Source organism: Mixophyes fleayi, chromosome 7 (assembly GCF_038048845.1).
Source record: "Mixophyes fleayi isolate aMixFle1 chromosome 7, aMixFle1.hap1, whole genome shotgun sequence".
Taxonomy (NCBI): Eukaryota; Metazoa; Chordata; class Amphibia; order Anura; family Limnodynastidae; genus Mixophyes; species Mixophyes fleayi.
Window position 1 is genome coordinate 112,291,961 of NC_134408.1, and position 22,415 is coordinate 112,314,375.

The following is a 22,415-nucleotide window of genomic DNA, read 5'->3' on the forward strand; positions in this document are numbered from 1 at the left end:
ATTCTTTTGCATTAATATTTCTGGCTGTCAAAAGTCCTATTTGTCAGCAGTATCTAAAACAATTTGTAGCACTTCCAAGTGCTTTGGGCTCATAATGGATTCAAAGCAGTCCACATATGAGCAGAATCAGCAACCAGGTTCTGTCACCAGTCCTGATGGTAGTGTTCCCAGTACGTCATCTGGGAAAGGCGATGTCAAACTACACAGTCTTTGGAAATCAGTCAAGAAAACACACACCAAAAATACATTTACCGTGTTGAAGCTAAAAAGAAGTGTAACTGAGGAAAAGTTAAGTGCCGATAAAAAAAAAATTCCCAACAAGCCATTCTACACACGCAGTGGCAAAGAGAGAATGAGGCCTTCGCCTTTCTCTATTAGTGGCAGATCCAAAAATGTTAACGAGCGTACAAGTGGTGCACAACTACTGTTACGCGTCAAAGCTGAGCTGCAAGATAACAGTAAGGCATTAGAGGAGAATGTTTGCTCAGAATCAGAAATGACACCAATCCCTGTGGAGAGTCCATCCAACAGTGGTATGTCTAATCGTGAGCATTCTGTTAGTGTACCCATAAAGAGGGGCCCTTTCAGCAGTTCTGCTGATGTGTGCTTGAACAGCCCAAGTGTAGCCGGTGATAAACCAAGTGATGATGACACTGTCTTTAGAAGATGATGTGGGGGAGATTTGGGTATCCGACGAGGGCGCTGATGATGATGCGGTTGATTGTGTAAGTCCTGCACCAGAGGCAGCAGTGTGGCACCAGTGGCACGTGAGGTTCTGGTACCAATTTGCACTTTCCAAACACAAGCAGGGATGACTCAGGTGGCAGACCACAACAGTTTGACATCTGGGCTGGTTTGAAGGATTTGTCAAAAAAATGTGTGACCTTGACCATAACTCCAACCAATTCTACTATTTTTCCTAATTTGCACTAATAATGTTTGGGTGTAATATACACTCAAAGACGAGTGCTAAATTGCTAAGAGTCATTGATGAAGAGGAAGACAAGCAGGCTTGTCTGTAGAATTAGCAGGCAAATTGTGCTGCGTTATATAGGTAACACCCAAAGAGAAGAGCTCCATTGCTAATTGTAATTGCTGAAATAGAAATAATAGGGCTGACAGTCTTGGTCTAAATCTGCAGTTACATTTTATTGTACCATAGCTCATTCCAAAACAGGAGAGGTGGCAGGGTTTAGTGATAATCTTCCTCAAACAATACTAATTCATCCTACCATCATAGAAGTCTGTGTAGTATGATGTAATTGCCGATAATGGCCTTCCAAATGGAATTACTAGTTGATTTTAGGGCAGAGCTGTCACGATTTTTGGGCAATTTTTTTACAGCAGAGCAAATATCAAAATGTTGTGCGGACTCATCTGCATCACCACTGGGTGTCTTGGGAAAGCAATTATTTTTACAACAAGCAGTTGTCAGAGAAACTGAAGGAGAAGACATCCAAACAAGATGTTGATAAGTCTTGGATGCTTGCGAAGACAATTAAGTATTTAATCTACAATTAAAATATAGTTAGCACATTTACTTTGTTTTATTTCACACTATAATTTTCTGAAGCACCTTTTCAAAATGTATTATTAAGGCAATCACTTGACTCAAGCTAACCGTGTCTGCACTTTCTTCACAGGACTAAAGTATATTCCTCTCAAATGCTAGTCTTCTTGCAGCTGCTGCATTCTCCTACATGCTGTTGCAAAAACCAGAAACTGACCCTAAATGTTTTTGGACACAAACAGCATCTCCTGCATGTCATTTTTAAAAAGTTCTGTAACACCAAGTTGATAGTGTGTGCAAAACAGGAAATGTGATGGAATTCAACACCGCTGTAATGCTTGACCAATATTGGGGTCGTAATCTGAAATGACATATCCTCAGGAGAGTCCAAGCAGGATTAGCCATCTTTCTATGACATCCCTTAGTTTTTGGAACAGATTGTCAGCTGTATGCCTCTTACTGAAGCCGCTGATACGCAGAGTAGCCTACTTCTCAAAAATGTGACGTGCCTGGGTACATGCTGCTGCTGTCCATGCTGGGGAAGGCGAATGACCAACCCAGTGGGCTTTCACAGTCATATAATCTTTAGTTTGCCCAGTTCTGCTTGTTCACATATCTGTGGTTAAGTGTACAGTGGGTAGAATGCCATTTTGTCGCCCAATAATTAAATGTTTAGGAACTTTCCGGTACAGGAGAGAATTAGCTTTTCTAGTAAAATGGTATAGTGATGACATTTGCTAACAGGGACAGAACACCTCAATTAAATGTCTTAAACCAACTGTATTAATAGTGGACATTGGACGCAGATCTAACACTAGCATAGTACCCAGGGCGTCTGTGATCCGCTTTGCGACTAGGTGACAGGTTTCATTCTTGCTTCCTCTCGCAAAGGATTGTTTAACTGGCAATTGTTGGTTCAGGGGATATTGATTATGAAGGTGTTGGGGGGGAAAGATTGCAGGTGCTGGGATGTAGATGAGAGAAGGGAGGTAGATTATGCTGGACTGCTTGTTGTTATTTTTTTTAATCTAATTTTCTGATTTTCCCAACAGTTTTCCAAGAACTCGCTGAAAAATGACGAAACATGGATGAGGATCCCAGATGGTTAAGATCCCTACCTCTACTGAGTGTGGCTTTAAAAATGCTACAAATGGATAGACAACTCTTGCCAGGATTTGTGTAAAAATAATTCCACACTTAAGAGGTGGATTTTTGGTCTTATGCCCAGGCATGACAATGGCCTTTTTGTCATCACTGGCAAGAACTGCAGCAATTTTTCTTTTCAAGTATATGAAAATCATATTGTGACATAGGAGGTGGTCAAAATTGAATAAAAAAAAATGACTGGAAATTAGTGTTAGTGAGGTCAATAATAATGTAGCTACAAAATAATACCTAAATTATGTTATTTTAGCACAAATAAATGTAATTTTTTTAACAAATTGCAAAACAAAACCAAACAAAAACCAAAACCAAAACACACAAGGGCGGTTTTGCAAAACCAAAACCAAAGCACAAAAGGTAATCCAGATCCAAAAACAAAAACAAAACACGGGGGTCAGTGAGCATCTCTAGTAATAAGGCTCTAGAAACACAGATTTAACAAAGAAAATTCATATATGAGAATTCAACTGATATAGAACGATATTAATAACCTGGTACCCAACAAAATGTAAATCAGAAGTCTCTAGAGTCACAGTTGTCTCGATGTAAGATCACATGTGAGATTCATCTGATGTGAATCAGTATCAGCATACACCTGGTAACCAGTATCAAATTAGGAGTTAGGAATTGTGCTTTCTAAAATAAAGATGAATAAAAGCAATATGCCTTGTGTAAATCAGTCCAATGGCAGTGTATATATAATTGTCCCCCCAAACGAAGAGATCAAATGTCCTAAATGCAGATGGAATTCGTAGTATAGTCAATGACAGTTCTTGTAGTCTACCTCTATATAGCAGAGTAAGCCCCATCAATCGGGTGAAATGCGTCGGTATTTGATTCTCTACCTATCTCAAGGACCGCATAGTGTCACGTTACACTGCACTCATTTGGGACACAAACAGCCATCCAACTCTGATTCTGCCACATGCACAGAGAGATTAGGCCGTGGTCTATCCTACTATCACTTCCAGCATCCTACCACATACCAGCACTTACGGAGGGACACAGAGGAGACTGGAGTATCCGGGCATAACAACCATGCAACACCAACCAAGTCTCATAACATCCGTCCTGTTACTATCTCTGCTATATGGAGGAAGACTACAAGTCATTGACTGTACTGCGAATTCCATCTGCATTTTGGACATTGGATCTCTTCGTTTGGGGGACAATATATAGGACTGTGCAATTGGACTGATTTACACAAGGCCCCAGACTTTATTCATCTTTACTTTAGAAAACACAATTCCTAACAGATTCTGTTTACCAGGTGTATGCGGATACTGATTCACATCAGATGAATCTCATATGTGATCTTACATTGAGACAACTGTGACTCTAGAGACTTCTGATTTACATCTTGTTGGGTACCAGATAATTAACACTGTTACATATCAGCTGATTCTTACATATGAACGTGCTTTGTTAAATCTGTGTTTCTAGAGCCTTATTACTTATACTATGTTTTGCAACATAATTTTTGTCATTTATCTTATAGCCGCAGTGCATTGCCGATTGTAATATCTTAAAGGTAACACTGAGAGGCCAGATATATAATTATTTCAGCCTATAATATTGTACAGTGGTAAGATATGATATTCTTATAAACCCTAATACAATATTCAGATGGCTTATTTTTGTTCATTTAGACCTCGTCATTATTCTTACATATATTTCTTCTTCTTTTGAGCTCATTATTCTTATACTTTTTTAATGTCTTTTACTGAAGCGTCACAATCTGTCTACTCATTTGCTACTGTAAACTAGGGGGAGGGATTAACCCTATCCTCCTGAGCAGCATCACATTCTCTAACCACCTCACCCACAGCAGCGCAGCAAGGTTTAATTATCGAATACATTACTATCAGTTTCCACAAATGTACATAAACTGTTGTAGATGCTTCAATGTATAAACCCTGACCATCATGTATCATTCAGCAAAAACCACACATACAATGAAAAGAAGTGTCCTGATGCCAATAACTGATAGTGTAAAGAGGAATTCAGATCACATGATCAGAAGAAGGGTACACATGTACTCTCTACCCATCTCTGTGTGCAACGACTGCCAAAATCTTAAATAGGAGGCTGAGGATTTAAAACTTTACTGGAGTAGTTATATTTACTCATCCTTTAAAGTAATATGTTTGCGCAATTACCTTTATTTCCCTGATAGACGCCTCAGTATCTACAGATATGGAGGTGTCTCCACTGCCCCTACGTGAAGATGTCCCACCCAGGGAAGCAAGAGTGGCTGCAGACAGACTGGACACAGGACGGGCGCTCTGGAACAGGAGAGAAAATAAAACCATAAAATCAGTAGGTTTGGGTCCACTAAAACATACATGTTACACAATAAGCTTACAGCAGCAGAGGAACTAAGGTTTATATTTGTACATACACCGACCAGCCACAACTTTAAAACCACTTGTCTAATATTGTGTAGATCCCCTTCGCAATGCCAAAACAGCTCAGGCCCGTCGAGGCATGGACAAGACCTCTGAATGTGTCCTATGATATCCGGAACCAAGATGTTAGCAGCAGATCCTTTAAGTCCTGTAAGTTGTGAGGTGGGGCGACCATGGCTCGGACTTGTTTTTCCAGCACATCCTACAGATGCTCAATCAGATTGAGATCTGGGGAATTTGGAGGCCAAGTCAACACCTTGAAAACTTTGTCATGTTCCTCAGAACATTCCTGAACAATTTTTGCAGTGTCAGCAGGATGATGCGCCCTACCAAAGAGGCCACTGCCATCAGGGAATGATGTTGCCATGAAGAGGTGTACTCTGTCTGCAACAATGTTTAGGTAGGTGGTACCAAGATGTTAGCAGCAGAGTAACATCCACATGAATGCCAGAACCCAAGGTTTCCCAGCAGAAGATTGCCCAGATCAGTACACTGCGTCTGCCGGCTTGACTTCTTCCCAAAGTGCATCCTGGTGACATCTTTTTCCCAGGTAAATGACGCGCATGCACCCAGCCGTTCAGAACATGTAAAAGAAAACATGATTCATCAGACCCTAGGCCACGTCCTTCCATTGTACCATGGTTCAGTTCTGGTACTCGCGTGGCTATTGTAGGCACTTTCAGCAGGGAATAGGGGTCAGCATGGGCACTCTGAATAATCTATGGCTACGCAGCTCCATATACAGCAAGCTGCAATGTACTATATATTCTGAAACCTTTCTATCATAGTCAACATTAAGTTTTTCAGCAATTTGTGCTACAGTAGGTCTTCTGTGTGATTGGACCAGAAGGGCTAGCCTTTGCTCTCCACACGCATTAATGAGCCTTGGACACTGTGACGATGTATTATTGTTATTTTCCCTTAATATTCATGTATGACAATGTGTATATTGTATGTAACCTTTCAAAGTGTGCTTCACTGACTGACCTGTGCAATTGACAAAGAGTCTTTTGAAATTAGCCAGGCCTAGGGACAGATAAGTGTCGCTGAGGAGTTTGTGTATACAGAGGATGTGGACCTGATTAGCCGGGCAGAATGAGCAGAGGTGAGAATCATGCCTGAGATGTCAGATATATCTCAGGGATAGATAACTACTTCGAAAGCCCTGTGTCATTCTGGGGATCAATCTGTCCTGACTGAGAGTCAACCTCCAAAGGTGGGGGTGAGAGCTATGTGAGAAAGGTTTAAATCATCTGCCTTACCTAGTAAAATTGTTCATTTCTTTGAGGAGACCTATCTAGAATGAAGTGTGCCCTCTTTTCCAAAGTGTACTCCTCTCACGCCAAGTCTTAACAAGTAAGTTAGTGAGTCCGGATTTATTTCTGAAACTTGTTACTGTGCAACTTATTTTGTATGTCTTGTGAATAAACGTTTTGTAATTAAGCCTTGGAAACTTTTTTTTCGGATTAAATAAATTTAATCTAGAATATTTTCCATGATTCTGTGTGAATTTACGAAGCCAAGTAAGGCTCATGCTACATGTGTTTGTAATTTAATTTTGAAACATTAATAAGTAGTTTTGGTGAACGCAGGGACGCCATAGTAATTCCTTTGTGGTGGCAGAAAAGGTGTATTCATTGGTAAGTCACTAAGGCGACTCCAGTCACAGCCAGCTGTTTCAGATTGCTGCATCAGAGACAGGCTTGGCGTTTGTGACAGGCGCCCATGACCATGTTGCCAGTTTACCAGTTGTACTTCCTTGGACCACTTTTGGTAGCTACTAACCACTGCATACCAGGAACATCCCACAAGACCTGACGTTTTGGAGATGTTCTGACCCAGTTGTCTAGCCATCACAATTTGACCCTTGTCAAAGTCACTCAGATCCATATGCTATAGTGCATATCCATTTTTCCTGCTTCCAACACATCAACCTTCAAGAGCAGACTATTCACTTGCTGCCTAATAGATCACAAACTTTGACAGGTACCAATGAAACAAGATAATCAATGTTATTCATTTGACTTGTTCTCGATGATCGGTGTATATACGTTATATATACACACAAAACACATATACATATTGATATTGCACTTATGGCATTCCGGAGTATAGCAGGTAATATCAGATAGAATGGAGCTGGAGTGGGCCTAACACAGCAACAGTGTGGTGGTTTTAAAAAAATAAATAAAAAGGTCTCACCTTCTCTACAAAGTCTGATCTTTCTTCCACCTGTAAGATTAAAAAATAGATACAAGTTAAACACTGCATAGGTACATTTTAACTCCAGGTGGAGCTTGTCCAGCACTGGCAAACATACTGACAAATACCAAGTCAATAATATTTGTTAAGCACACTAGCACATGATAGACATTTATGCTTTCAATTTTGCTAAAGCAAACTCATTACACATCAAAATAGTTTTAGGACTCACAAGCTAGTGTTAGGCAATGTGATCATGGCTGATTCCATACTTGGCTGAGCAGCCTTCAGCTCTCCATGCATTAAATTACAACTCACTGGCAGAGCATTCCGAGAGTTATAATTGAGCAAGAGAGTCACAGACATCCTATGAATGCCTTAAGGTTCACGCTAGGGGAGTACAACATTAATATGTCCTATGACGTTCAGCGCATCAGGTAAAAGAATTGTAGAACCCGTGTGTCCCAGGAAAGACAAACAAGAAACACAGGTTAAGAATTACTGCATTAAAAGAATGGTTTACCTATACTGTAAATCTGTCTATTTTCAGTATGTATCTAGCAAATTTATTCCATATGCATCTTTGTTCCCTATGGAAATGCTAACAATTTGTCAAGTGACCATTCTCAGAAAAGTCTTCAATACAGCAAATGCAGCCAGGTTTCTAGTTAGTGAGTCAGCAGGCAACACCCATACATTGGCATTTCATGCCCCACATCCACACACTCACTCTGCTCACTGTAGGAACAGACCCATCTTCAAGGTGACTCAGTGAAGGGAGACTGCCATTGGCCGACCCACGTCGAAACAAAGATGGGCCAGGAGGATCTGAAGACTGCTTATAGAGGAAATGGGCAGTTGTTACAAGAGCGAGCATATTGGAAATGCCGTGACAACCAGAGGCAAGAGGATATGTTGGAAAAGAACTATAAATGACTGCAGTTCACCGACAAAGGTTGGCCTGTTACAAATGTCTCCTGCAAATATAATCTCACAAAACCATCTCATGTAAAACAGATATGTGTCAATAAACCGCAATTATGCTGAAACGAAGTACACTGTGGCAACAGGTTATAATAGTAACTAGAAATAGGAAACCAGTAGCAAACACCAGGGCTGCGACAAAGCACTTAGAAAATGTATTGAAGGGGAGACATAAGTACAATAGGCAGCATTTTCAAGGAGCAAATCCTCCTCTCAAAATGTGACATATAAGCACTAAAACAAACATAAGCTGGTCAGCATTAGAAGAGATTGAAAATAATTTGACTAGGGTTCTTCTGCGCATAAAAATGTTTTGATGGGATCTTAACTAGCCTTTATTTTACATTTCTACACAGTTAGGATTAGCCCAGGAGGTTTTGTTTTTTTTACTGTATAGCTCCAAATTAGAGCTGAAACCATGGAAGACATCCTTTAACATTGGAGCCTCCAATGTTACAGGATGTTTTCCATGGTTTCAGCTCCATATGTTTAAATGTCTGTTTTAGTGCATGCATGTCAGGTCTTTAGAAAGGAGGGTTACCCTCCAAAACGTTACCCATTTTATTTGTCTTCCACATTCCTGGTTACTGTCACAGACTTCGTATTTCTATGACGGAGGATAAGACTTCAGGAGGACCTCTATAACATTCTAATTAAGAAAAGTAACCTCATGATAAAACGACATAGAACAAGAAAGCAACTTCCTTTGGTAGTATCAAGACAAATGGATGTGACCATCATACAGAAATACAGTTCCAATATATGTATAATCCACTGTAATAGTCACACCTGAACCTCTCCCTTCTAGAAGTGCAAGGATTGTCCCTGTACATCACAGATCCTCTCATTAGACTAAGGGGAAGATCAATAGGCCACCAAACTCCCCAATCTAGATTATTTTATGTTTATTTATTTTTTCCAAACCACTTTAATTTAATTTCAACACGAGCAGTAAGCACACTGAAACGCATTGAAAATAGAAATGAAAGGGAAAAAAGCTCAACCAATCACAAGCAATGCTTACATTCTGGCAGTTTGTGATTGGCTGAATAGGTACTGACCTCCAGTACAACTTTAAAAAAAAAAAAAAAGGAAGGCTGGCAAAGAAAGTAAATTTTACTGTGGAACTGTTACAATGCGCCCTGGCTGACAGGGAATTCTTGCATTTGTAGTTTGTATAAGCGCCAGCATGTCCAAAGGCCAAGGCTCCCAGGGCGTGCTAGGACAATTAGTTCCAATGTTTTGGGGTTTTAAATATATATTCACTTTAATCAGCACTGAATTTCTATGAGCTTTCTGCACCCATTTAAATGCATGGTCCATTTAATAGAATAATGGACAGGAACCCTCACGCATCTCATTATTTTGAAAGAAAATTTGATGTCTGAAATCAGCAAGAATATTTTTGAAGATTTTCTTGGTATTTTTCAAATCACCATTTAAGAGATTCCCTGGCTCTTACTTCACAATACAGAAATCAATGATTCTTGCAATTGTGAGATGTAGGCGATTTATTACCCCCATACAGGATTGGGGAACAAAAAGTGAAGACTTACATTGCAGTTTGCCTTTAGTAAATTAGCTGAATTGCAAATTGACATGTATATTACTGAAAAAAAATAACTAACTTAAAACTAGGAGAGTCTGTCAACAATTTACTTTTGGTAGATGCTCCCCCCACACTATGTTCTCTGCCACTGCCTTGGAGCCACCTTGTCGTCCTCACTGGATATCTAAGTAGAGTGCTGATAATAATACAGACAGTAGACCTGGGACAAGGGGAGGGGAGTAGATATGCGCTACATGTCGGGAGGGATGAGTTACAGAGGTCACAATATGTAGTTTCAGGGGAGAGGCATGGCACATCACTGTTGTGACACGGCCACTCCTCCTACATGCCATGACCATGCCCACTCTAGCAGCCTTCTACGGGGACTTTCCCAATGTTGAGAGCTATGGCACAACTGCAAAGATGTTCCTCTTATTTTTCAGTGAAATCTATAGATTTTAATTTTATAAGAAAATTATCCTTTTATGGCAACCCCTTTAAATGAGTGCAATCCCCCCCAATATGGCTTTTAGGTCAAAAAAAGATCTGTGTACTCCTTCTATACATACTGAACATCTCCATATAAGAGCATCTTGAACGCTATGTGTTCTAGTGGTTTCCCCTCAGGTGTATTGCATTGTACACACAGATTTTTCAAGCATTCTTCTGGATTCCAATGAATCTCAAACTAACATTTGCTGCAATGATCTCATTTTGTTTTTCTTTTTGCTGATTTGCAATGGATGTACTTATTATTAGATGTTTATTATTATAACAGAATTGTTCATTTATACTGTAAGTATTTACAGCAGGTCCCTGCAATGTACATTTGATTTGATTGGCTTACATTAACTCTTTAGCTGCATAGAAACACAGAATTCTTACAGTGAAACTATACTCAAATTACTCTTTTAGGAGTAATAAAAAAATGAACAGCAGCAGGATCAGAAAAAGACAATGCGTTTACTCACTGCGAGCTAAACAAACTACACTCCAAAAACAGCTAGTCACGCCACCGCTTTCATCACTCCTGTTTCAGCCACTTTTCTCATATATTTTTCATTATACACCCACGTAGCATTTTTTAAAGTGGCCTTTAGGCTTTTAACTTAGACACTGAAACAATGAAACACTAAAATGAACAGAGCAAGAAGTAAAAGCAATCCTCACCACAGGGCTGGCACGAGCAGAACTGGCACGGGAGGAGGCACGCGATCCAGAGCCCAGGTAACAACTGTACTCAGAGGGCTTTCAAAGTCAAGCAGGGGAGAAGTTGACGTCAAAGAGTGCAAAATGGAATAGCGTGACACACAGAAAGACAGCATTTGTTAAAAATAAATAGAGATGACCTAAGAAGATATGCCATAAAATTTTATAAAAAAATATTGTCTTCTTTTTACAGAACAATGGATAAAGATCACAGAAGAGAAAAAGGATGATGACCCTGATCTTTACCCAACGGCAAAGTTCAGGCCTGTCCTCTATTTACAGGCCCCTCTATCTACCCCTGCTAAGAAAACCACATGTTATGTGGCGTACTAAAAATAACTGTGTGTGCAAGAGATTCTTAGGACTACAGCGTAGATAAACTATTCCTAGTATCTAAATACTCTGTAGAGCATGTGCTATGGGGACACCAGTAATATGGCAAGGACAACTACATTTAAAGATGTTTTATGTTAAATGGCTGATAATTGAGAGTCATATGTGCTAAAGCACATATCAGAGGCGTTCATTGTAAAAGCAGACACTCAGTTTTGTAAAATGATCAACCCTGCATAACCCCCTAGACAATCCCAACAGAGATAAAAGGGAAGGGATATGTTTTCTGTCTGTTCACCCAGGATTTCCCATATATGAAGTACACCCACTTGTTGAAATGTGGCCATACAAGTTGATAGATTTATTTTAAATTTAATCAAAATCAGTGTGTGGAAGACATGAAATCAAATGCAAATAAAATTCTACAACCAGATTGAATCTTTTTTCCATTCTTTTTCTAAGGCACAACAACTTTGATGACAAAAACAAATGACATTGTCACCCTAGGTCATGGCATTTGTACTTACTAAAAACTATAAATTGGTAGAAATGTTTGACAAAACAGTGTATTTCTATCTAAAACTACTTCTTTACGCATATTCTTTTGAAGTTTACACTAAAGATTTGGATAGGTTAATTGTCTATAATAATTTATGCAAATGACTGGGGACAGAAGTTACCCTTCAGTTTAACACCTTACCAAATGTGAAACGTCATGAATTTATATGGAAAAAAAATACACGGTACCTACGTTTCACAGAGCTATACCACAACTACACAAAAGACCAATGTTGTGAGTAAAAAGAAAAGTAAACCTTTTTTTTTGTGCAGGCGAAATCTAAAATAAATATTGTCTTGTATAATTACTGTTGAATCTATAGTCCACATGTACATGTTAGTTCCAGACATTTATTACTAACTATACAGGAGAAACACAAAGAAAATAATCTCACAGGTCGGGAACTTGAAGAGCGACGGCTGCCACTGGTGACCCCCTCATCATACAGAGACCCCTACCAGCAGGGAACAGACAGAAGACAGTCAGCTGGGGTGAATGAAAGCATAAAAGAGAAGATAGCTAAAAATAATAAATAAAAAGGAAGAAATCAAGTGGACTGACAGATAACCCACCCGCTGGGATCTGGAAGGTAGGGAGTTGCAGTTTAATAGTGAAGGCTGCAAGAGGAAAGAATTCAAGTTTAAAGCAAAGAAAAGCAAATCATGCTGGTTTTACGCTAAACAATAAGAGGCTGAGCTTCAATTACTAACAATTTCAACTCAGTGGTCCCACTATACTCTATACTAGACCAGTTTTATTCAGCCTGGGTCTCACTGGAGTGCTATACAGATGTTGAACACAAACGGTTTTCTAATGCTGGGTGTTTACATTCTATTGCAGCTTTAAGGAAACATATTGCATCAAGTGTGTTTAGTGTAATATTGAAATTCCCTGCAATACATTTTTCTGCCAACAGATGGAACTTTGAGAGAATAGTACTATGCATGTCATGGATATGTGTACAGTCATGGCCAACAGTTTTAAAAATGACACAAATATTATTTTTCACAAAGTCTGCTGCCTCAGTTTTTATGATGGCAATTTGCATATACTCCAGAATGTCGTTATGAGTGATCAGATGAATTGCAATTAATTTCAAAGTTCCTCTTTGCCATGACAATTAACTTTATCCCAAAAACAATAATTTCACTGCATTTCAGCCCTGACACAAAAGGACCAGCTGACATCAGGTCAGTGATTCTCTCGTTAACACAGGTGAGTGTTGATGATGACAAAACTGGAGATCACTCTGTCATGCTGACTGAGTTAGAATAACAGACTGGAAGCTTTAAAAGGAGGGTGGTGATTGAAATCATTGTTCTTCCTCTGTTAACCATGATTACCTGCAAGGAAACACGTGCAGTCATCATTGCTTTGCACAAAAAGGGCTTCACCAGCAAGGATATTGCAGCTAGTAATATTGCACCTAAATCAACCATTTAATCGGGTCATCAAAAACTTCAAGGAGAGAGGTTCAATAGTTGTGAAGAAGGCTTCAGGGCTCCCAGGAACGTCCAGCAAGAGCCAGGACCATCTCCTAAAGTTGATTCAGCTGCGGGATTGGGGCATCACCAGTGCAGAGCTTGCTCAGGAATGGCAGCAGGCAGGTGTGAGTGCATCTGCACACACAGTGAGGCGAAGACTTTTGGATGATGGCCTGGTGTCATGAAGGCCAGCAAAGAAGCCACTTCTCTCCAAGAAAAAAAAATCAAAAACATACGATATTCTGCAAAAGGTATAGGGATTGGACTGCCGTGGACTGGGGTAAAGTAATTTTCTATGATGAATCCAATTTCAGATTGTTTGGGGCATCTGGAAAAACGCTTGTCCGTTAGAAGGAAAGGTGAGCACTACCATCAGTCCTGTGTCATGCCAACAGAAAAGCATCCTGTGACCATTCATGTGTGGGGTTGCTTCTCAGCCAAGGAAGTGGGCTCACTCACAATTTTGCCTAAGAACACAGCTATGAATAAAGAATGGTACAAAAACATCCTCCAAGAGCAACTTCTCCCAACCATCCAAGAACAGTTTGGTGATGAACAATGCCTTTTCCAGCATGATGGAGCACCTTGGTATAAGGCAAAAGTGATAACTAAGTGGCTCGGGGATCAAAACATCGAAATTCTGGGTCCATGACCAGTAAACTCTCCAGACTTTAATCCTATTGAGAACTTGTGGTCAATCTTCAAGAGGCGGGTGGACAAACAAAAACCCACAAATTCTGACAAACTCAAGCATTGATTAGGCAAGAATGGGCGGCCATCAGTCAGTATGTGGCCCAGAAGTTGATTGACAGCATGCCCGGGAGAATTACAGAGGTCTTCGAAAAGAAGGGTCAACACTGCAAATATTGACTCTTTGCATAAACTTAATGTAATTGTCAATAAAAGCCTTTGACACTTATGAAATGCTTGTAATTTTACTTCAGTATACAATAGCAACATCTGACAAAAAGGTCTAAAAGCACTGAAGCAGCAAAGTTTGTGGAAACCAATACTTGTGTCATTCTCAAAACATTTGGTCACGACTGTACTGTGCATTGTGAATCAAATTATATGCAACTGGAAATAAAGAACCAACAGTGGCTGTGGTCCGAGCTGAGGTATCTATCAGTCACTAGTAGAAAAAGAAAAACAAAGAAAACACACAGGCGAGGACCTGAAAGTGATGGATTGCTACCTCGGCTCAGAACACAGGTGGCTGCACTTCGTAATGAAAGATTAATAAAAAGAACAGACAGTGTGTCCCCTCTTTCCTTAACGAATAGCAAACCAGCTTGACAGCCCAAACACTGTACCCCACCCTCCCAAATGTTATCATCCTAGTGTAGGTCAGGGTAATTCATAAGATTGAGACTACTGTAGTGGAAAACTTGCAACCTCAGTCGTCATAGTCTAACAGACTGGGGTTCTTAAGACCAATGCCCGCTATAACAAAACAATTTTTGAAAGAAAAACACATTTTCACATAACCCTTGTTCTCACTCTTATTAGATCTAAAATAAAATCTTATTTATTACTTGATCAGTAGTCCAAAATATAAACAAAAAGGGAGGGAAGAGAAGAAGAAAGCAAAACAAGTCCCCTTCGCTGGTGATTGGCCGGCAGTGAAGGGTAGTCCAGTTAGTCTTTAAATGATCAAAGTTGGGACTGTCATTGATAGTAAAGTGATGGGTTTTTGAGGGATTTTTTTTCCCCCCCATTTCATTTTTCCATGTGGGGTTTGACCGAAAAAAGAGAATCGCTTATTTTACATTTATTTACTAAAGTGGAAAACAACTTTTGGGGAGTGTTTAGAATAATTTGAAAAAAAGCTAAAGTCTGTTTGTTGAAGTTTGGTTATGTTTGTTATTTATTTTTAACACTTTTAATATCATAGGGAAATAAACCTGTTCATTATACTAGAACCAATGGGGTTGGTTGCCACTCCAGGGGTCTAACTCTTGTTAAGTTACACCTGCCCTCACAACCAATTTTATTAAACAGTGCAGTATTCTGTGGTCAGAAGTGGAGGTAACTGTAAATCATTTTGAAGTTCCCCCTATTCTGTCTTTTAACAGCCTACCTCTGCTTAGACCACAGATACAGATGGTTATTTTAAAAAAAAATGTTTTTAAAATAATTATAAATATGGTTATCACCGCAACACATAAATTAGTGTATTATGTGTTAGACAATTTGGTGCATGCTACCTCTGTACACAGTACATTGAGATCTGCAAAAGTTAATCTGACATGCAACTTAAAACAGACCACCCAACATTTCAAATAGATAAAGAAAGGCATTTTTGGCATTTTTTTCATGCATTCATAGACACATGCGCACATTTTGGCAGACTTAGAATATACAGCTGCAAACACCTTCAAGCACTGTTGTACAGAATTATACGCAGGGTGGGTGCTATACTATACATATACACTGTATACAATCCAACAGGAAATCAGAGATGAAAGGAAAGGTACAGAAAGCAACAGACCCGACTTCCATTGTGCACAGACTGCTGCTGAGCCTTCGATGTGAGTGAAGCACTGGCTAGGCTGAGGTCAGAGTAATAAGCGCTCTGCATACAGGGAGACAGGAAGACGCATGAAAGATGGAAGCTGTTCACACACACAACAGTGTACACTAAGTGATAACCTTTCATCTGTAGGATAAGGATGATACATGTCAAATTATACTTCCTACCATGGATAAAATATCCAGTATGTTTCACTTGTGGCCTGTGGAGAATCCCAATCCTGATTCCTTAATGAAACTAACCTGATCTAATCACTTTCCTCTATAGGGATTGGGTGTTACTGCAGGTATCTGGGGGCACCCTTTGCATGTTGTAAGTTCTGTACTACAAACACAGCTTGACAGGCTAGACCAGTGTTGGCTAACCTGCGACACTCCATGTGTTGTGAAACTACAAGTCCCAGCATACCCTTCCATCAATAAGCTGCTATATATTGGCAAAGCATGCTGGGACTTGTAGTTTCACAAAACCTGGAGTGTCACAGGTTAGCCAACACTGGGCTAGACAGTGTATCCATGCACTTGAATGCTACAGAAAACAGATGTAAAATGATGGGCAAGGAGGGCCTCATTTAGAGGTATGCGCAAAGATTTAAAAAAATCAGGAGCAAATTTACACCTTTGCAAACCATGGTGCAGTGCAAGGGGCAATTTTAAAATGTGCAGACAGATGTAGAGTTGGGAGGGGGCGTGTCCTAGCTCAACTCTAAATCTCAGTGTAAAAAAATGAAACTAGTCAGTATTTATGTGTTACTTACAAAAGAAGCATAGTATTTTCCCTGCATGCAAAACATACATACATTTGCACCCCTTGCATTGCAACATGGTTTGTCTGGGGGCAAATTTGCACATTTATTTGTTTTGCTCCTAACTCTAAATGATGCCCTAAATGCTCCACTCTGTACCATCCATGGTTTATCATTTATTTTCTTATAAAGTCCACATACACATACACTTCATTTACCATCTCGGTCTCTCATTTGTTCTCCAATCACTTTTGACACAGGCACTAACCTTCAAGTGCATGGGTGTGACCTCTAACAACACACTTAATTATACCTGGTTCATGATGAAGGCAGGAACACTGGGCACTATGTTTTGCAAACATCTCTTAAGCATGTGAAGTGCATACCTAGCACCTCCCTAACACCTATGCTTCATTTATTGGGAAAAAATTATGTTATGTTCAGACTATGCAATGCTATTGCAGAAAAAATTCACATTTGCCTCTGGGTTCGGCCACAAGAGGGACAGATTTAAAATAAAATAAAAAAAAGTGACAGTCTCACCTATGTAAAGCAAAATTACAAGGTGTGCAGAACACTGGGAATCATAGAAGTAGAAACTATACAACAATGTAATAAAATAATACTTGTTTACAAAAGATTTAGTGCTGCATAACATCTCCTCTATGGACTAGTAATGTGCCTTATAAATGACCAAACATATGTGAGCATCACAAGGATTAATTCAAGTTTGATAAATTCAGAATAAAGGAAAACCTTTCATACAGATGTTTTACCAGGGATGGGCAGTCTCTGGCATGCCAGCAATTACTGAAATACACTGTCCTGTCTCATGTTATATGTAGCCCAATAATAGCTGGAGGGTCAAAGATTGTCAATCCATGATCTTGACAGGAGCCCTGCTGACGAGACACTGGAAATATCTATTGATGAACACAGAACTGCAAGTCAAATAATTCTGTCCCTATGCATACATTTCTCACTAAGAATCCTAGACTGTGTAAAGTTTGTAGTTACTCGGGATCTGTATTATGCACAACCCCTCTGTTTAAAATGATTAATTATAGATATCACTATAGGTAGAGTAAAAGGAATCAGTAATATCAGTGTCACATAATGTATTAATCGTAAACATGTAAACAATCCACCAGTTAAAGTGTGCAAATGCTTGTAACTCATCACAAATTAGTGTCTTGTTAAGGAGTGTGCGGTTCCCATGCACAAGCGCCACACAAAGGCTAAACTAAAACGGCAAGCACAAAACCAACCGTTGTCTCGTCTCTGGGAGGCCTCCGGGAGGACTGGAAGGTCTCTCCGCTGCCTGTTGAGCTCTAGGGGTGAAGGAGAAACACCACAACTCACGTTTACTGAAGTATGGAGTTGTGGGAACAGTATGACATTGGAGGCTATCATTCCTACTCTTTAAATAAAGACAGATATATTTTCAACTTCTTTAGAAAAGATTAAACAAAAACACATTTAAAAGACCCCCAACACACAGCTGACTTTGAACGTCACCATCCTCTTTGTGACCAGACATATGTCCAGCCCTAGTGTGTGGCTCCTACATGAAAATCTTGAGCTCTCCACTGACCCTGCTGGATTTCCTATACTGAGTTGCTCCAAGCAATTCATCCTCGTAACCATTGGTCTGTTAGAAAAAGAGAAGGAAGGAATGATGTGTAGGCAGGCCTGCGACATATAATACACACCTGTACACAGCAAGTAAAGGGAGCATGCAAGGATAATTGATCTGAGGACCATGTGTTGGGAAGCAAAGATACCTAGAACAGGTAAATTAATTCAGCAACCAATATAATCTGCGCTCATTGTGTGAGCAGTCTGTGTAATGGGCACAGACTGTGAGCTCGGAGCGGCTTTCGTTGCTTTGCACTGCTATGAGTGCACAGCGTTTTAAAGACACTTTTCATGTAATGATATGCCATTAAATTATATGAAGTGAGATAAAAGATAAAGCAGGAGAACCTTTGTGGATTAAAACACAAGTTATTATTAAAGTTCCTTTTGTTAAATAACTTTTGCTTTATGGATACTTTCCTGTTAAAGCAACTAAACATGCTGCACAGTAAAATAATGGAAATTTAGCTCAGTGTGTCTCTTGTAAATTTATGAACAATGGTTCTCAATATACTCCAGACACAGGACGTAAACACTTGAGTACAGAAGGCCACAGGGTACGCCTTGGCTGCTGCTATCGCCAGACAAAATGACGTCTTATTCACATGCCAGTGTTTACGACTAACTGGCTCATAGACAGTAAAACAATATGTGATGCACAGGGATAATTAGTAGGACACAGCACACCAGACTAGTAACAATGTCACATGTACTAACTAAAATGTATGCATGCATTACATATTGCACAAAGTTCAGACAGGACTCGGGTTACTAACCCTAAGACTGCTCCTGCTAGTCACAGACATAAGATCATCTTCATCAGCAGAAGCCTTCAAAGGTGGAAGAAAAAGGAGAACAAGCAAGAAAGAAAAATAAGCAGAATATAGAGATATCCCCAACTGATCTAGGGTGTGTGCATTCATAGCTAAGTAATTCTAATCTATTTAAGTTCAGTTACAAAGCAAATGGTCATTCCTAAATGAATCAGAACATGGTAGCACCATTAAATTGCTGTGTATACTTTCCAGAAATAATGCCTGTTTAATAGGCTTTTAGAAATATTTAAAAATAATGCCCTTGTGTAGGAGACCTAACTCTTTTTGTTAATGGAGTTTGGTTAAAGGACCACATATGATTTAAAGAGCATTGTGCAGTCTCAGCGTTAAGAAGCATTCTGTTATATTAATCAGCAGGTTTGGCTTTTTTATGGAAATTGTATAAGCTGACATAACGGTGCAGGGGAAAGGACTGACCTGGAGATTCCTCCGTGGTCTGTGTGAGTATCGCTCACTGTCTTCCTGGAAATGCATTGCAGGAACAAGAAAAACACATGAAGCAGCTGAGAGCAAGGAGAGAAGAATGGATAGCAGAAATACAAGAGGGCACAAGAAAGCTTAGGGACGACTGACATAGAAGGGTTTTAATAAAGGGGAGAAACATGCAATCTCACACATATATTCTGACCACTCAATCTATGTAGGAGCTATAGCTCTGCACTAACGTCACATGGGTGCACAAGAGGGAGACAAGAGGGAGAGCGTGTAAACTGATGACTGTCTGAAACTAAATCCTACACACATAGGATATAATTTAGCAAAGACGGGGCGAGACTGGAGAAAAGCGTACCATCCACTGCTCAATGTCACCCCACTTGGCATCCAAACCATAATATTTCTGAAGGAAGAAGAAATAAGAGAGACAGATACAAATCATAGATAAATACTTCAAATGCAACGGGTGTGTGTTCACATGATTCATATCATTGTGTGTGTGTTCACATGATTCATATCATCATGACACACCAATTTTTAAATAAGATAATAGGTAAAAAGCCAGAAACACAAATAAGAGTATTTGAAACCTAGACTGGTTCACAAATATTTTGCTCTTTTACAATTATAATATATAATAGGTCATGTATCATTTCCATTATTACAATGCTATAATACATGTTTCAAGCATTCCTCCCTTGCAACCGATACATTTATGTGACACAATCCTGGAACAGCATTGGGAACACTTAAGGCCAAATTGAGCACAGTGAAACATGCAAAATGTTCTGGCCCTACACAGAACAGGGCAAATACTTCACGGTTATGAAAACGACTCTCATCTCTAACACAGAGGTCATTCACTCCAACCAAAATATGTTAAATATTCCAAACACTATTTGTAAGATTTACATAGCACATAATAAAAAAAATATTACAAAGTTTTGTATTAACAAATGTTTGTTTTTGCAAATGCCTGGACTATATATCCATAGATGGTACAAAAAAAAAAAAAAAAATGTAAAAACGTATCAAAACATCAAATTTAGTTAAATCTATAACTAACTGGAAATGTACTACGGTTCAAAGACAGGTAATCTTCAGTTACAGCTAATGTACAATATGTAAGGAGATGTACTCTAGCTTAACAACTTCCACTGACTTACTGGCTTAGTGACCTTTTGTACAAATGTATGAAGACCAGAGGTTTTTGTAATCCATAAATAAGGTAGAAGAATTTAGATAAGAAATCGAATATTAGACTGGCACGTAACCGCACGATCATGCGGAATATAACATATATACACAAACATTACCTTCTGAATCTGGTAGATCTGCATATGGAAAGAAAAACAGGACAGGTAGTCAGAAAGAAACAAGCAGAGATATAGTAAAAGATCAGAGAATAGATAAAAGCTAAATAACTCCAAACACCTATGAAAATACTCTAGGTGCTGTTTGTGTACATAGCATCTGAGTGGTCATATGATTAGGGTAAAGCTCTCTGCGCCTGTTGGTTATTTGGAGAGTTATACAGTTTTCAATTAGGGATCGTAAATATTTTCTAGCAAAATGTTGCTCTAGTTACTAACAAGAAGGGTTAGCAGAGTTTGGGGGAAATGGGGGGGGGGGGGGGGGGTCAGTCTTTAAATTCAGCAGGACAGGAACCTTCTAACAAACCCTACTGAAGATAGATCTTAGTGTTAAGGGATGTTTACATAGGAAGTGTTTAGACACAGTAAACCTTCTCCTTTGAGACCTGCTATCACTAAATTCCCTTACAGAGAAGCCCTTAGACATTTATATATGCAAGCCAGCGACAGGAGGTGTGTGCAGGCTCTGAGGCTCGTACACTTGTGATTGGCAGCATCTAGAGTACAATTTAGGTCAGGATAACACGTCACAAAGCTAGAGAGTGTACCAGCGCCTCTGATTTCAAAAGGGATACACCGGCTATGCTGATGACTCCTGTTACAAGTAACCAGAGCTAGGGGTATAAAAGCAGGAGCAGTGACTGTGCCAATCTGTCCATTTCCAATTTTGTAGTAAACAAACACATAATTATTTGGAAAATGTACTAAACAAGTTACTTGTTATGTATTCCTCAACAGAAATTGTGATAAGGGCACATTATCCAGTTATGGCCACTGGGCTAACTTTGTGCAAATGGAACAAGTGCCTTACAGGACAGGTCTACATAGGCACCAGCAGTCCCATCTCATAGGTCGTACTATAAACACCCAGACAGGTCTGTGCAGCTCAGTAATGTCATTAAGGGAGAACAGTACTTGATCTCAAGACAGCAATAAACAGACGGGTGACTCCCACCCTTCCTTGTGTGGGTTTATAAAGGATTCTTCTAAGGATTAAAGCTGATCTGTCTGAGATGGGTTGAAAGAGAAGGAAGAATCATTCCCTATAAAGCACAGCAGAATATGCTGGCGCTATATAAACATTAATAAAAAATAATAGTAATACTTCTTGCATAAACACTATATTACAAACATACCTGCAGTAAATGGTTCACAAAAGGTTGGTCTATACTACAATCTCTAGCCCATGGCTGGACAAATGTTAAAAAAAAAACAAAAACAAAAGAAAAAGAGAGAGGAGCACAAAGAGCTAAGGTCAAACACCTTAGTCAAACAGGCCCAATTCCTAGCACAAAACCACCTGCAACTTATAGCGCTACTGACCTTTCATATAAAACACACTAAAACGGTATATAAAGTGGTCTGATAAGGAAAGGCTGAAGTAAGTGGTACAAGGGTAAAGAAATGCTCAACTGTAATGACAAGGCTGTTCTGAAGAATTCACAACAGCTCT

At 39.4% G+C, this 22,415-nt stretch overlaps 1 protein-coding gene across 20 annotated transcripts in view; it reads right to left on the reverse strand.

Annotated features, from left to right (window-relative positions):
* LRRFIP1 (LRR binding FLII interacting protein 1) overlaps positions 1–22,415 on the reverse strand; it is a 107,015-nt gene that overhangs the window by 22,895 nt on the left and 61,705 nt on the right. For 6 of the 20 annotated variants that reach the window (XM_075180371.1, XM_075180372.1, XM_075180352.1 and 3 more), the window contains exons 3-15: positions 20,906–20,923; positions 19,945–19,992; positions 19,572–19,616; positions 19,095–19,148; positions 18,275–18,331; positions 17,949–18,011; positions 15,894–15,977; positions 12,491–12,535; positions 12,313–12,372; positions 10,988–11,065; positions 8,015–8,122; positions 7,285–7,314; positions 4,834–4,959 (exon numbers count right to left, since the gene is read on the reverse strand). In XM_075180371.1, the coding sequence (XP_075036472.1) occupies positions 4,834–4,959; positions 7,285–7,314; positions 8,015–8,122; positions 10,988–11,065; positions 12,313–12,372; positions 12,491–12,535; positions 15,894–15,977; positions 17,949–18,011; positions 18,275–18,331; positions 19,095–19,148; positions 19,572–19,616; positions 19,945–19,992; positions 20,906–20,923 (816 nt within the window). The remainder of the gene's footprint in view (positions 1–4,833; positions 4,960–7,284; positions 7,315–8,014; positions 8,123–10,987; positions 11,066–12,312; positions 12,373–12,490; positions 12,536–15,893; positions 15,978–17,948; positions 18,012–18,274; positions 18,332–19,094; positions 19,149–19,571; positions 19,617–19,944; positions 19,993–20,905; positions 20,924–22,415) is intronic. The other 14 variants (XM_075180368.1, XM_075180370.1, XM_075180369.1 and 11 more) reach the window with 12 other exon arrangements.